Raw genomic sequence first — 14,340 nt, 5'->3', positions numbered from 1 at the left:
CTCTTTCTGACTTACTTCACTTAACGTGAGAATCTCTAGCTGGTTGCATCCATGTTGCTGCAAATGGCATTATTTCCATTGTGTGTATGTACCATATCCTCTTAATCCATTCATCTGTCCATGTTCATTTAGGTTGTTTCCACTCTTGACTATTGTGAACAGTGCTGCTATGGGCATGCAGGTGCATGTATCTTTTTGAATTATAGTTTTGACGGGATATATGCCCAGGAGTGGGATTGACATAATGGAATCATTGAATCCATCATTCTAATCATTGCCTACCCTTCCTGCAGCAGGTGAGGGCTCCCTCTCTGAAGCCTCACTGCTATACCCCCTGGTGGCTGACATACATTATGCCCCATCAACACCTGTTCAATGGCAACAGGTGTGTTCTCACGGGGCTATAACTCATACCTGAACAAGCCATATCTCCAGGTGGGAAGAAGTTTGACCCTGTGATGCTATGTCATCCCTACAAGGCAACCATTTCTTTCATCACTGGAGACCACAGATCTCAGACCAGAAGGTACTTAAGGTGGAATCAGCTCAACACCAGCCCTCCTCTTCAGGCAGCTGATGCCAACATGTCTCCAGGGGATGAACTGCTCTCTATGGTGGAGAATTAAAGTGAAAGGGAGGGAGAAGATGCCTTTATTCTGGATTATGTTTGAAGTATTAGATGGGTAAGTTTTAAAAGCATCCAAATTAAATCCCGAGCAATCAGAATACTTGCTTCACTACATTTTGCCAACTGCCAATTATGTTACACTGAGCTAATCTATTTCTCTTTCTGAAACCAGTAAGGTAAATAATTAACAATGTCAAAGGCAAAAACAGATGTTCCCATCATGGCTCAGCAGTAATGAACCCAACTAGTATCCATGAGGATGTGGGTTCGATCCCTGGCCTCACTCAGTCGGTTAAGGATCTGGCGTTGCCATGAGCTGTGCTGTAGGTCACAGACACGGCTCAGATCTGGCGTTGCTGTGGGTGGTGTAGGCTGGCAGCTGTAGCTCCGATTTGACCCCTAGCCTGGGAACATCTATAAGCCACAGGTGCAGCCCTAAAAAGACTAAATAAGTAAATAAATAAATAGGACTAAGACCCAAAGAACTCTGTCGTAGCAGCCCACAGTGTATCATAGTTCTGAGCACTGCCTCAAGGAGCATAATTAGAGACCTTAAGTCAAACACCTCCAGCCAGGTTCTGTACTAGGAGGATTTCAGGATGAGTTTCAGGAATGGTTCCCAGCACACTGCATCCACTGACGAACCCTATAATAGAGGGACCTGTAATCCATCACTGTCGACACAGTCTGTGCCTCCTCACCTCTCTCACGTCACCTCTCATCTCACTCTTCTCCAGCCACACCGACCTCCTCATTGCTACCCCAAAATACAAAGCATGCCCCCCTCAAATGTCTGCACTTGCTGTTCCCTCTGCCTGGATGCTCTACCCAGGATGCACACAGGTGGACCTCCTCCCTTCATCCAGGCTGATATCTGAACAGCATCCCTCAGATCGGCTACCCTCCCTGCTATGTAACATAACGCAGCCACCTCACCTCCGCACTCCCCATCCTGCTCACCTGGCTTTATACATCTTTCTCATGGCATTCATCACCACCTGTCCCAGTCTACTCCTTCTATGCTGATTTTCTGTCTCCTTCCTCTGGAGTGTAGACTCTATGAGTTCAAGGATTTTATTTTGTTCCCGTTATATCCCCAATGCCGAGGACAATGCTGGGCATGTAATAGGTATTTAATAAATACTTGTTGAATAAATGAATGAATGGTTAGTTCTTTTTTCTTCTGTAGTAAACTGGTCTTCACTTTGTTTAAAGAAACGTTACCTTCGAAACAGCTTTACACAGTTACGTGTTTGAATTTTGAGATCTTTCAGCTATGGTATTTTTGAATAATTATACATATATATATTGGGCTAATATTCACTTTTTGATATAGGATGATATTTTTAAAAAATATAATCCACCTACAGAGCTCACCACAATATAGTACTGGTTCCAAAAGAATACATGATTAGGAGTTCCCACTGTGGCACAGCAGGTTAGGGATCCGGCGTTGGCTCTGCAGTGGCTCTGGTTGCTGCTGAGGTGAGGGTTCAATCCCCAGACCAGCACAGTGGGTTAAAGATCCCTCATTGCTGCAGCTGCAGCATAGGTCACAGTCCAGCTCGGATTCAGTCCCTGGGCTGGAAACTTCCATATGCTGCAGATGTGGCCATATTAAAAAAAAAAAAAAAGATGAGATTTTTAAAAATGGTGCCACTCCTAACATGTGCCGTTCTTAACATGTTACATAACTATCAGGCTTACTAACTTACACAGTTTCCTCTTTATACAATTAAACATAATTTGCTTCACCATTTACTACTTCAACCATGAGGCCATGCCTTGAAAAAATGTTAAGCTGGGTAACTAGGCCAAAACAATGTTTATGAAAAGTCACAAAATTAATAAATTGCTTTCATAAAGTTTTTCCTTCCAGGATAGACCCAAGAGAGCACAGTAGTCATAGATTAATAAAAACAACAATGAAACATCTATGCTCACCTGATCAGCCCTCGGTACATAATATATTCACACCATCTGTCTCGGTCTGTGCTGTCGATATCCTAATAATGACGAGAGAAGAGGGTGTTTCAAGCGTTAAAAACAGTGCTCTATTCTGAACAGCCAAGAAAATGTGTGACCTGCCACATATGCCTATCTCTGTGCATGCTATTTTCTCTGCCTGATCCCTACTGATTTTTTAAGGTCCAAATTATTGAGTCATTCTATGGATGTTTCTGGAGCACCTCACCATGTACCCATCTAGCCCCTACAGAGATGCCAGGGATAAAACAGGAAGGTGGCCAAGAGAGGGAGCTGAGCAGGTAAGTCAGCAATTACATCACAGTACCTGGCTCCCTACAGCTTCCCACGCCCCTCATGCCACGTGGAAGGGACCCCATGCTCATCGGTCACCTGTGTGGTCCTTCAGGCGCACCAGTGACACCACACCATGCACTTAATCGTTTTGATGTCCCCACGCTCCCCTTCCTGAGCGGAGAGCCTCTTAAGCACCATGGCTCCCTGCTACTTAGCACGAAGTCTGACCTCTGGCAGGAGCTCAATCTGTGTTTGTCAAACTGAGTCTTTTGGAACAAACACGTTTCAGGAGTAATCATGAGACTCTGTGATGTTGAAAGCTTAAGATCAGTGTTATTTTCCATCAGAAAATCAGAACATAAATAGTTTTTTCTATGTGTGGGGAAAACTCTATCAATGGAAATTTTATACTAAAGAAATCTTCCTTTGCAAAAGTATACCTGACTTTGGACTATTTGACTACGTATTATTATTATCATTATTAGTTTGCTTTTTAGGGCTGTATCTGCAGCATATGGAGACTCCCAGGCTAGGGGTCCAATCAGAGCTTCAGCTGCTGGCCTACACCACAGCCACAGCAATGCCAGATCTGAGCCGTGTCTGCGACCTACACCACAGTTCACGGCAATGCTAGATCCTTAACCCACTGAGCAAGGCCTGGTGTCGAACCCACAACCTCATGGTTCCTAGTCAGATTCATTTCCGCTGCACCACAATGGGAACTCCCTAAATTTTATTATTAAAATTTAATTTAAAATATTTTTAAATCACTAAAAGATCACACCACAATTTATTATGCAGTTCTTAATTTTGTTCTCAAGCTTGGCAGTAGACACATGAATGCTTGTTAATTAATCTTTACTATTACTATATATCACACCCATGCACACACTACATGACTTTTGTATTCATGGAAAAATTGTAGAAAATTTTTTTAATTAAATTTAAACATTTTAATGATGAAAGAAGCAAATAAACTTTAAAAGTGCTGTTCTGCTTTGCCTTGGGAAAAGATAAAAATTTAGTCATTCAGCTGCAATAGTGGGAATAATAAACTATGAATATGTTTAACTCTCTTTTTATTTTATTAGGCTTTAAAAAGATGTTCTCAAATTTTAAGACTGCAGAGTTTAAACACTCATTTCTTGAAGAGAAATATCTCTTCCCTCATGCATTTATGATTAAAACTCCTCTCTGCATTAATAAACTTGCTAATAGAAAAAGTTATATAAGAATCTACCGTCAATCTTGACACAGGTTCTGACCATGATAATGGAAATCAACAGAGTATTAAATAAAAATCAAATAAAATTCTTCTTCCCAGAGTTCCCCTTGTGGCTCATCAGGTTAAGAACCTGACTCGTTCTTAGTGAGGATGCAGGTTCAATCCCTGGCCTTGCTCAGTGAGTTAAGAATCCGGCATTGCCATAAGCTGCAGCGTAGGTGGCAGACGCAACTTGGATCTGGTGTTGCTGTGGCTGTGGTGTAGGCTGGCAGCTGCAGCTCCAATTCAACTCCTAGCCTGGGCACTTCTGGGTGTGGCCCTAAAAAAAAAGGAAAAAAAAAAAATCCCCTTCTCTATACATACAAACACATGCACACACAAATAAAAATTCTCTCTCTTATTAGGATACAATCCACTTTTTGGTTAGACTTGCCAAATATCTTGTGTAACATTCTTCTGTACTTTATAGACCATATACTTACACTTGTATCTAATTTGATTTTATACGTCCAGCCAGATGTATACAATACATCTATGTACAGAGCGGTACACAGTGATGGCTACCCCTTACCAAGTGCCTCCTACAAACAAAGCCGAGGGCTTTTCAGGTATCACCTTATGTTTCATCTTCATAACAATCTTATAAAAATCTTAGAACAACACAGTAGAGATTACTATCCCTACTTTACAGATGTGGATATTGAAGCCCAGAAAGGTTAATAAACTTGCCCCAAGGTCACACAGCTGGTAAATGGGGCACCAGCCAGGCTAGTCAATGATGAGAGACCCTATGAAGAAAGAGGCCAGCCAACCACCAGCGCCGAGGCCCCATCATCTCAGACCCGGTAGCCACAGCCAGCAGCTGACTACAGGAGGGACCCCAGGCAAGAACAGAAAGCCATTCAGTGAACCCATAGAATCATGAGGATATTCAACCACGGTTGTTTCGAGCCCAGCTTTGAACCTTTGAAGTGGTTTGTTGCACTGTGATAAGTCACTAACGCAGCCTCTGTGATTCCACGTCCGCCTTTTATGCCTCTGACCTCTGCTTAATCTCTTTTCTGAGATAATCTCCTTCTCTTTCCTCACCCACCACCCCATGAGAGTCACATTAAATGTAACTTTCTCAGGGTTTCCTTTGGTCTTCCTCTTGCAATTCCCTATGTCCACATGCAACATCCTCCCGTCCTCAGTTTTCATGATCCCCTAGATGGTGGCAGCTCCTTAACCTCCAGTTCTGATTGCTGCTCTGAGTTCCAAGACCCTATAACCAGCGGCCCACGGGCATCTCCACTCATATTCCACATGATGTCTCAACTCAGCCTAAAGCTGAACACATCTTTGTGAAACTCTTCTTCCCTATGTATTCTCCCTAATAATGTCACCATCATAAACTCTCTGACCAGAGCCAACATGGGGAGTCTGTCTTGACTCTACCTCTGCCTTGTCCATGGAGGCAGAGATGGACTCATCTCCCTAGTAGCTGCCTCCCCCTTCTTTCAAAGCCATAGGACATGAACCTGGTGTAAGGGCATCAAGGTTAAATATTGTATCTCTCAACTTCCTGTTCAGTGAGGTCTGGCCACATGACTAAGTGCCAGTCAATGAAACATAAGCACAAGCGCTGGAGTCGGCTTCCTGGAATTTGCCTTACAGATAACTTGCAGGTGGTCTTGGCCCCTCCCTTACCCCTCCCTCCATATTGCAAACCAGAACACGGATGCTGCTGTTTTGGACCATGAGGCAAACTTGGGAAGGGAAGCCTTGTAACATGGAGCCACAAGATGGAAGGGGCACATTCCTGAAACCATGCAGGGCCTACCCATGAGCAATCACCTTGGCAAAAACCAAGATTGTTGGAGTTCCCATTGTGGCTCCGCAGAAACGAATCTGACTAGGATCCATGAGGACGCAGGTTTGATCCCTGGCCTTGTTCAGTGGGTTAAGGATCTGGCATTGCCATGAGCTGTGGTGTAGACTGCAGACATAGCTTGGATCCCACGTTGCTCCAATTCGACCCCTAGCCTGGGAAACTATATGCCAGGGGTGCCTGCTCACATTCAACTGAAAGAAACAAATGCCTTTTTTTTTTTTTTTTTTGTCATTTTAGGGCTGCACATGCAGCATATGGAAGTTCCCACGCTAAGGACTGAATCAGAGCTACAGCTGCTGGCCTATGCCAGAGCCACAGCAACATGGGATCTGAGCTGCGTCTGTGACCTACACCACAGCTCACAGCAACGCCAGATCCTTAAGCCACTGATTGAGGCCAGGGATCGAACCTGCATCCTCATGGATCCTCGTCGGGATCGTTAACCACTGAGCCATGATGGCAACTCCTTTTTGGGAGTTTTCTGTGCAGCATAAAATAATCAAGATAAATATTAAAATATTGGGTTGGGTTTAAGAAATAAAGAAGAAACACTTTACCTAAGAAATCAGAAATTCAATTAAGATTGTGTTACCTTCACATTGCCATGTTCAATGAGCTGTCGATAATCTCTGGAACCAGGTTTTGAAGTGATGTATCCCAGAAATATCACTTGCTCAGAACTATTTTTCAGTAGTTTTGAGACGGCAATAGCTTGAAGTTTTCTGTCGAGGTCATCTCTTTAAAACATGCAAAACCATACCTCATTAATGTATGTGCAAAACAATTTTTTAAAAATATTAGGTACCTACATTCTCAAGGAATATCTTCAAACAGAGCACAAACCCAGAATACGTCCCGCTTGGACACAAGATTTAATGCTATGCAAATGAACAAGACCACTATAATACAACAACAGAGTAGGCTGACAAACTTTTGACCAAGAACATGACCTGCGTCCACAAATCACTTGGAGTCAAGTGCATCTAAGTATCTGTTCTAAAAATGGAGTTCCCTTTGTGGCTCAGTAGTAACAATCCTGACTCGTATCCATTGGGTTGCAGGTTCAACCCCTGGCCTCGCTCAGTGGGTGAAGGATCTGGTATTGCCGTGAGCTGTGGTGTAGGTCGCAGATGCGGCTCGGATCCCGAGTTGCTGTGGCTCTGGTGTAGGCTGGCAGCTGTAGCTCCAATTCAACCCCTAGCCTGGGAACTTCCATACATCGAGAGTGCAGCCCTAAATAAAAAAGCAAAACAAAACAAATCAAAACAAAACAAAACCCTGCATTTGCTCAACTTTTCATCAGAAGATATTATATCAGGAGGACAAGATGGCGGAGGAGTAGGGGGACACGCTCGCCCTCTCCCACAAACACAACAAAAAAAGCACATCTACAGAAGAAATGACTCGCACAGAACAGCAACCAATCACTGGCAGAGGAACCTAAACTCCAATAACGGCAAGAAGTTCGTGACATTATTGGGCAGAACGGGAGAAAAGAGGAGAGTGAGAGAAGGTGAATCCGAGCAGGACGGGCGCTCCCGAAAGGGAACTGCGGAGGAGAAAGGGATCCCGCACCCTGGAAAGTCACCTACCGGGGGAAAGATCAAACGAACCGGAGGAATCTCCAGATGCAGAGAAGAGTGTAGCAGTAAGTTGGAGTACTGAAAAGCCGATCAAGAACCCAACGGACCATCTGAACTACGGGCACAGTCACCAAAAATTGAGACACCTGGGTGGGGGCTGGGCACTGAGACCTCGTCTCCAGAGGTTAGTCCCCGGGCTGGGGGGGCGGGGCAGAGCAGAAACTGCTTGGGAGGTCTAGAAACCATTTGACGGGGCAGAGACTGCCTGGGAGACTAGAAAACAAAGCTGTCGCAGAGGAAGGGAGCAATACTCCAGGAGTGGGGAAGGGGAAAGCCACATCAGAGGGAACCTGGGAGAAGAGCCTGGTCTGCGCCCGTGCTGGGGAGGGGAGAGAAGAAGGGGTGGGTCCCCATAGAATAACCCCCATGCCACAGCTAGCTTACAGGCCTGCTAGCTAGCTGAAAGCTGTGCTTCCCAGTGCATCCCCTCCCCCCACCCCCACCACCCCCTACGCTCTCACCGGACCTGGGGCGGCCTGCCATCCAGGAGGGCTGGCCTCAACAATTGCCTGAAGCCTACCACCGCAGGGGCTGTCCCTGCACAGGCCTGCTTGCCCTTTGGAGGGGCTACACTTCCGCAGAGCAGCACCAAACACCACCAGCCCCCGAGAAAAGGCCTGCAGCCCAGAAAAGCTAGAACAAGCTTAGCCAGGCTTTGAATAGATTGGCATAATTCTCGGATGGTTTTTCTGAGTTGGGTTGCCCCAGGGAGGAGCCTCCTGGGCTTCCAACAGCCCTGCTCCCGCCCAAGCCCCCAGGGGGTGCTCTAGTGGATCAGCTGCATAGGACTTCCACCTCCAGGCAGGACCCCCTGCAGCCCAGAAAAGCTGCAACAAGCCTGGCCGAGTTGGGAAAAGATCTCAGATGGTTTTTCTGAGTTAGGCTGCCCTGGGGAGGAGCCTCTTGGGTCTCCAACGGCCCTGCTACCCGCCCAAGCCCCCAGGGGGTGCCCCACTCCCGTGAAATAACTGCTCAGCACCACCAGCCCCCTGGAAGAGCCCCTGCAGCCCAGAAAAGCTGCAACAAGCTCGGCCAGACTGTTAAAAGATCTGCCTACATTCTCAGGCTGTCCTTCTGAGTTGGGCTGCCCTAGGGAAGAGCCTCTTAGGTTCTCAGTGACCCAGATAGCTGCTCCAGCCCCCAGAGGGTGCTGCACTCCTGAGGAGCAGCTGCCCAACACCACCAACCCCCTGCAAGAACCCCACAGCCTAAAAACACCAGAGCAAGCTCTGCATGACCAAGTGAAATCTGCTACCATCGTGGTGTGGACCTCCCAGCCCTGTCTGCCCTCAGGAAGTCCTCCTTTGCTTCAAAGAAACACTGTTAGCCCCATCAACACTCCAGAAAAGCCACACTGCCTCAAAAAAGATTGACCAACAACGCCAGCCCTCAGGAAATATTCCATGGCAGTGACAAGGCAAACACTGCCCGATCACGGAGAGTACAACTCCCTCAGGAGAAAGAAAACAACAAGCAAGATGAAGAAGCTGAGAAACCACCCCCAGTCAAACCAACAGGAGAACTCACCTAAAACAGTCAACAATGAAACAGATCTCTGCAGTCAGACAGACCTGGAGTTCAAAAGAGAAATAGTGAAAATACTGAAGGAATTAAGAGAAGATATGAACAGTAATGCAGATACCCTCAGAAAGGAACTAGAAAATATAAGGAGGAGCCAAGAAAAACTAGAACATTCATTTGCAGAGATGCAAACTGAACTAGGGGCAGTAAAAACCAGAATGAATAATGCAGAAGAACGAATCAGTGATATGGAAGATAGAATAATGGAAATCACTCAATCCGGTCAACAGACAGAAAACCGAATCAAAAAACTGGAAAGCAATATAAGAGACCTATGGGATAATATAAAGTGGGCCAATCTACACATAGTAGGAATTCCAGAAGGAGTAGAAAAAGATAAGGGGATGGAAAATATATTTGAAGAAATTATCGATGGAAACTTCCCAAATCTAAAGGATACTGGGTTCAAGATACAAGAAGCACAGAGGGCCCCAAACAAACTGAACCCAAACAGACCCACACCAAGACACACCATAATAAAAATGGCAAAAGTTAGTGACAAAGAGAGGATCCTAAAGGCAGCAAGAGAAAAACAGAATGTTACCTACAAGGGAACCCCCATAAGAATATCAGCTGATTTCTCTACAGAAACACTACAGGCCAGGAGGGAATGGCAAGAGATATTTAAAGTGCTAAAAGGAAAAAATATGCAACCTAGAATACTCTATCCAGCAAGAATATCATTTAAAATAGAAGGGGAAATAAAAATTTTTCCCAACAAACAAAAACTTAAAGAATACAGCAACACAAAACCCAGGTTAAAGGAAATATTGAAAGGGCTTCTCTAAACCAAAAAGAAAGGAAGGAAAGGGAAGAAAAAAGAAAAGAAAAAAAAAGAAGAAGAAGAGGAAGAACTAGGACTGAGGAAACTGAAATCAGAGAGCAGTCACTCAAATAAGCCAGCATACAGATTTAATCATGAACATGCTTCAAACAAAATAAAATTAAAAAGAAAAAAATAAAAAAGAGTCAAAACCATAAAATGTGGGCAAGGGATGTTAGGAAGTAAATAACCCTTTTTGTTTGTTTGTATGTCTCTCTTCTTAATTTTAATATAGTAATGAAGTGTTTGAACTTACAGGACCATCAGGCTAAAACACACAATTATGGGAAGGGGTTAGCATATTTAAAAAACAGGGCAACCACAAGCCAAAACCAAATATTGCATTTGCAAAAAATGAAAAAAAAAATACACTCAAGCAGATAATAACAGGAGACCATCCAACCAAAAAAAAAAAAAAAAAGAAAGGAAGAATGGAGAACCATAGAATCAACTGGAACATGAGGTTCAAATGGCAATAAATAATCATCTATCAATTATCACCTTAAATGTCAATGGGCTGAATGCCCCAATCAAAAGACACAGAGTGGCTGAGTGGATAAAAAGGCAAAAACCTTCAATATGCTGCCTACAAGAAACTCACCTTAGGACAAAAGATACATATAGATTGAAAGTGAAAGGGTGGGGAAAAATATTTCACGCCAATAGACATGACAGAAAAGCAGGAGTCGCAACGCTCATATCAGACAAAATAGACCTTAAAACAAAAGACATAAAGAAAGACAAAGAAGGACACTATTTAATGATTAAGGGATCCATCCAAGGAGAGGATGTTACTATCATCAACATATATGCCCCAAATATAGGAGCACTCAGATACATACAACAAATATTAACAGACATAAAGGGAAATATTGATGAGAATACAATCATAGTAGGAGACCTAAATACCCCCCTCACATGAATGGACAGATCCTCTAGACAGAAAACCAATAAAGCAACAGAGATCCTAAAGGAAACAATAGAAAAGTTAGACTTAATTGATATCTTCAGGACACTACATCCAAAAAAATCAGAATACACATTCTTCTCAAATGCTCATGGAACATTCTCAAGAATCGACCACATATTGGGACACAAAGCGAATCTCAATAAATTTAGGAGCGTAGAAATTATCTCAAGTATCTTCTCTGACCACAATGCCATGAAATTAGAAATCAACCATGGGAAAAGCAAAGAGAAAAAACCTACTACATGGAGACTCAACAACATGCTACTAAAAAACCAATGGGTCAATGAGGAAATCAAGAAGGAAATTAAAAACTACCTTGAAACAAATGATAGTGAAGACACAACCTCTCCAAATCTATGGGATGCTGCGAAAGCAGTGCTCAGAGGGAAATTTATAGCAATCCAGGCCTTTCTCAAAAAAGAAGAAAGATCCCAAATTGACAACTTAACCCTCCACCTAAACGAATTAGAAAAAGAAGAACAAAAAAGTCCTAAAGTCAGCAGAAGGAAGGAAATTATAAAGATCAAAGAAGAAATCAATAAAATAGAGACTCAAAAAACAATAGAGAAAATTAATAAAACCAAGAGCTGGCTCTTTGAAAAGGTGAACAAAATTGACAAACCCCTGGCCAGACTCACTAAAAAGAGGAGAGAAAGAACCCAAATCACCAAAATTATAAATGAAAAAGGAGAAATCACAACGGATACAGCAGAAATACAAAAAACCATAAGAGAATACTATGAACAACTGTATGGCAACAAGTTTGACAATCTGGAAGAAATGGACAATTTTCTAGAATCTTACAGCCTGTCAAAACTGAATCAAGCAGAAACAGACCAACTGAACAGACCGATCACTAGAAATGAAATTGAAGAGGTCATAAAATCACTCCCTACAAATAAAAGTCCAGGACCAGATGGCTTCACAGGGGAATTTTATCAAACATATAAAGAGGAATTGGGGCCCATCCTCCTTAAACTCTTTCAAAAGGTTGAAGAAGAAGGAATACTCCCAAAGACATTCTATGAGGCCACCATCACCCTCATTCCAAAACCAGACAGAGATACCACCAAAACAGAAAACTATCACCCAATATCATTGATGAATATAGATGCAAAAATTCTCAACAAAATCTTAGCCAACCGAATCCAACAACATACCAAAAAAATTATACACCATGACCAGGTAGGGTTCATCCCAGGTTCACAAGGATGGTTCAACATACGCAAATCAATCAGCATCATACACCACATTAACAAAAAAAAAGTCAAAAATCATACGATCATCTCAATAGACGCAGAAAAAGCATTTGACAAAGTTCAACATCCATTCATGATCAAGACCCTCCCCAAAGTGGGTATAGAGGGAACATTCCTGAATATAATCAAAGCCCTTTATGATAAACCCACAGCAAATATAATACTCCATGGGGAAAAACTGAAAGCCTTCTCACTCCAATCTGGAACAAGACAGGGATGCCCACTCTCACCACTGCTCTTCAACATAGTTTTGGAAGTCCTGGCCACAGCAATTAGACAAACAAAAGAAATCGAAGGCATCCATATAGGAAGAGAAGAGATCAAACTGTCACTGTATGCAGATGACATGATACTATATATAGAAAACCCTAAGGACTCAACCCCAAAACTCCTTGAACTGATTAATAAATTCAGCAAAGTGGCAGGATATAAGATTAACATTCAGAAGTCAGTTGCATTTCTGTATACCAGCAATGAAACATTAGAAAAGGAATACAAAAATACGATACCTTTTAAAATTGCACCTCACAAAATCAAATACCTCGGAATACACCTGACCAAAGAGGTAAAGGACCTATATGCCGAGAACTATAAAACTTTAATCAAAGAAATCAAAGAAGATGTAAAGAAATGGAAAGATATTCCATGTTCCTGGATTGGGAAAATCAATATTGTAAAAATGGCCATACTACCCAAAGCAATCTACAGATTCAATGCAATCCCTATCAAATTACCCATGACATTTTTCACAGAACTAGAACAAACAATCCAAACATTTATATGGAACAACAAAAGACCCAGAATCGCCAAAGCAATCCTGAGAAACAAAAACCAAGCAGGAGGCATAACTCTCCCAGACTTCAAGAAATACTACAAAGCCACAGTCATCAAAACAGTGTGGTATTGGTACCAAAACAGACAGACAGACCAATGGAACAGAATAGAGAATCCGGAAATAAACCCTGACACCTATGGTCAATTCATCTTTGACAAGGGAGGCAAGAACATAAAATGGGAAAAAGAAAGTCTATTCAGCAAGCATTGCTGGGAAACCTGGACAGCTGCATGGAAAGCAATGAAACTAGAACACACCCTCACACCATGCACAAAAATAAACTCCAAATGGCTGAAAGACTTAAATATACGACAGGACACCATCAAACTCCTAGAAGAAAACATAGGCAAAACACTCTCTGACATCAACATCATGAATATTTTCTCAGGGCAGTCTCCCACAGCAATAGAAATTAGAGCAAAAATAAACCCATGGGACCTCATCACACTGAAAAGCTTTTGCACAGCAAAGGAAACCAAAAAGAAAACAAAAAGACAACTTTCAGAATGGGAGAAAATAGTTTCAAATGATGCAACTGACAAGGGCTTAATCTCTAGAATATATAAGCAACTTATACAACTCAACAGCAAAAAAACCAATCAATCAATGGAAAATTGGGCAAAAGACCTGAATAGACATTTCTCCAAAGAAGATATACAGATGGCCAACAAACACATGAAAAAATGCTCCACATCGCTGATTATAAGAGAAATGCAAATCAAAACTACCATGAGATACCACCTCACACCAGTCAGAATGGCCATCATTAATAAATCCACAAATAACAAGTGCTGGAGGGGCTGTGGAGAAAAGGGAACCCTCCTGCACTGTTGGTGGGAATGTCAACTGGTACAGCCACTATGGAGAACAGTTTGGAGATACCTTAGAAATCTATACATAGAACTTCCATATGACCCTGCAATCCCACTCTTGGGCATCTATCCAGACAAAACTCTACTTAAAAGAGACACATGCACCCGCATGTTCATTGCAGCCCTATTCACAATAGCCAGGACATGGAAACAACCCAAATGTCCATCGACAGATGATTGGATTCGGAAGATGTGGTGGTATATATACACAATGGAATACTACTCAGCCATAAAAAAGGATGACATAATGCCATTTGCAGCAACATGGATGGAACTAGAGAATCTCATCCTGAGTGAAATGAGCCAGAAAGACAAAGACAAATACCATATGATATCACTTATAACTGGAATCTAATATCCAGCACAAAT

The 14,340-nt window shown here is 42.7% G+C and overlaps 1 protein-coding gene across 2 annotated transcripts in view; it reads right to left on the bottom strand.

Moving 5' to 3' along the window:
* CWH43 (cell wall biogenesis 43 C-terminal homolog) overlaps positions 1-14,340 on the bottom strand; it is a 75,690-nt gene that overhangs the window by 9,873 nt on the left and 51,477 nt on the right. For both annotated transcript variants that reach the window (XM_013978667.2, XM_003128968.5), the window contains exons 13-14: positions 6,581-6,725; positions 2,573-2,634 (exon numbers count right to left, since the gene is read on the bottom strand). In XM_013978667.2, the coding sequence (XP_013834121.1) occupies positions 2,573-2,634; positions 6,581-6,725 (207 nt within the window). The remainder of the gene's footprint in view (positions 1-2,572; positions 2,635-6,580; positions 6,726-14,340) is intronic.

The sequence above is a fragment of the Sus scrofa genome, chromosome 8 (assembly GCF_000003025.6).
Source record: "Sus scrofa isolate TJ Tabasco breed Duroc chromosome 8, Sscrofa11.1, whole genome shotgun sequence".
Classification (NCBI taxonomy): domain Eukaryota; kingdom Metazoa; phylum Chordata; class Mammalia; order Artiodactyla; family Suidae; genus Sus; species Sus scrofa.
Note: the sequence above shows the minus strand (reverse complement) of the source record. Positions and strands in the feature narration are given on the sequence as shown.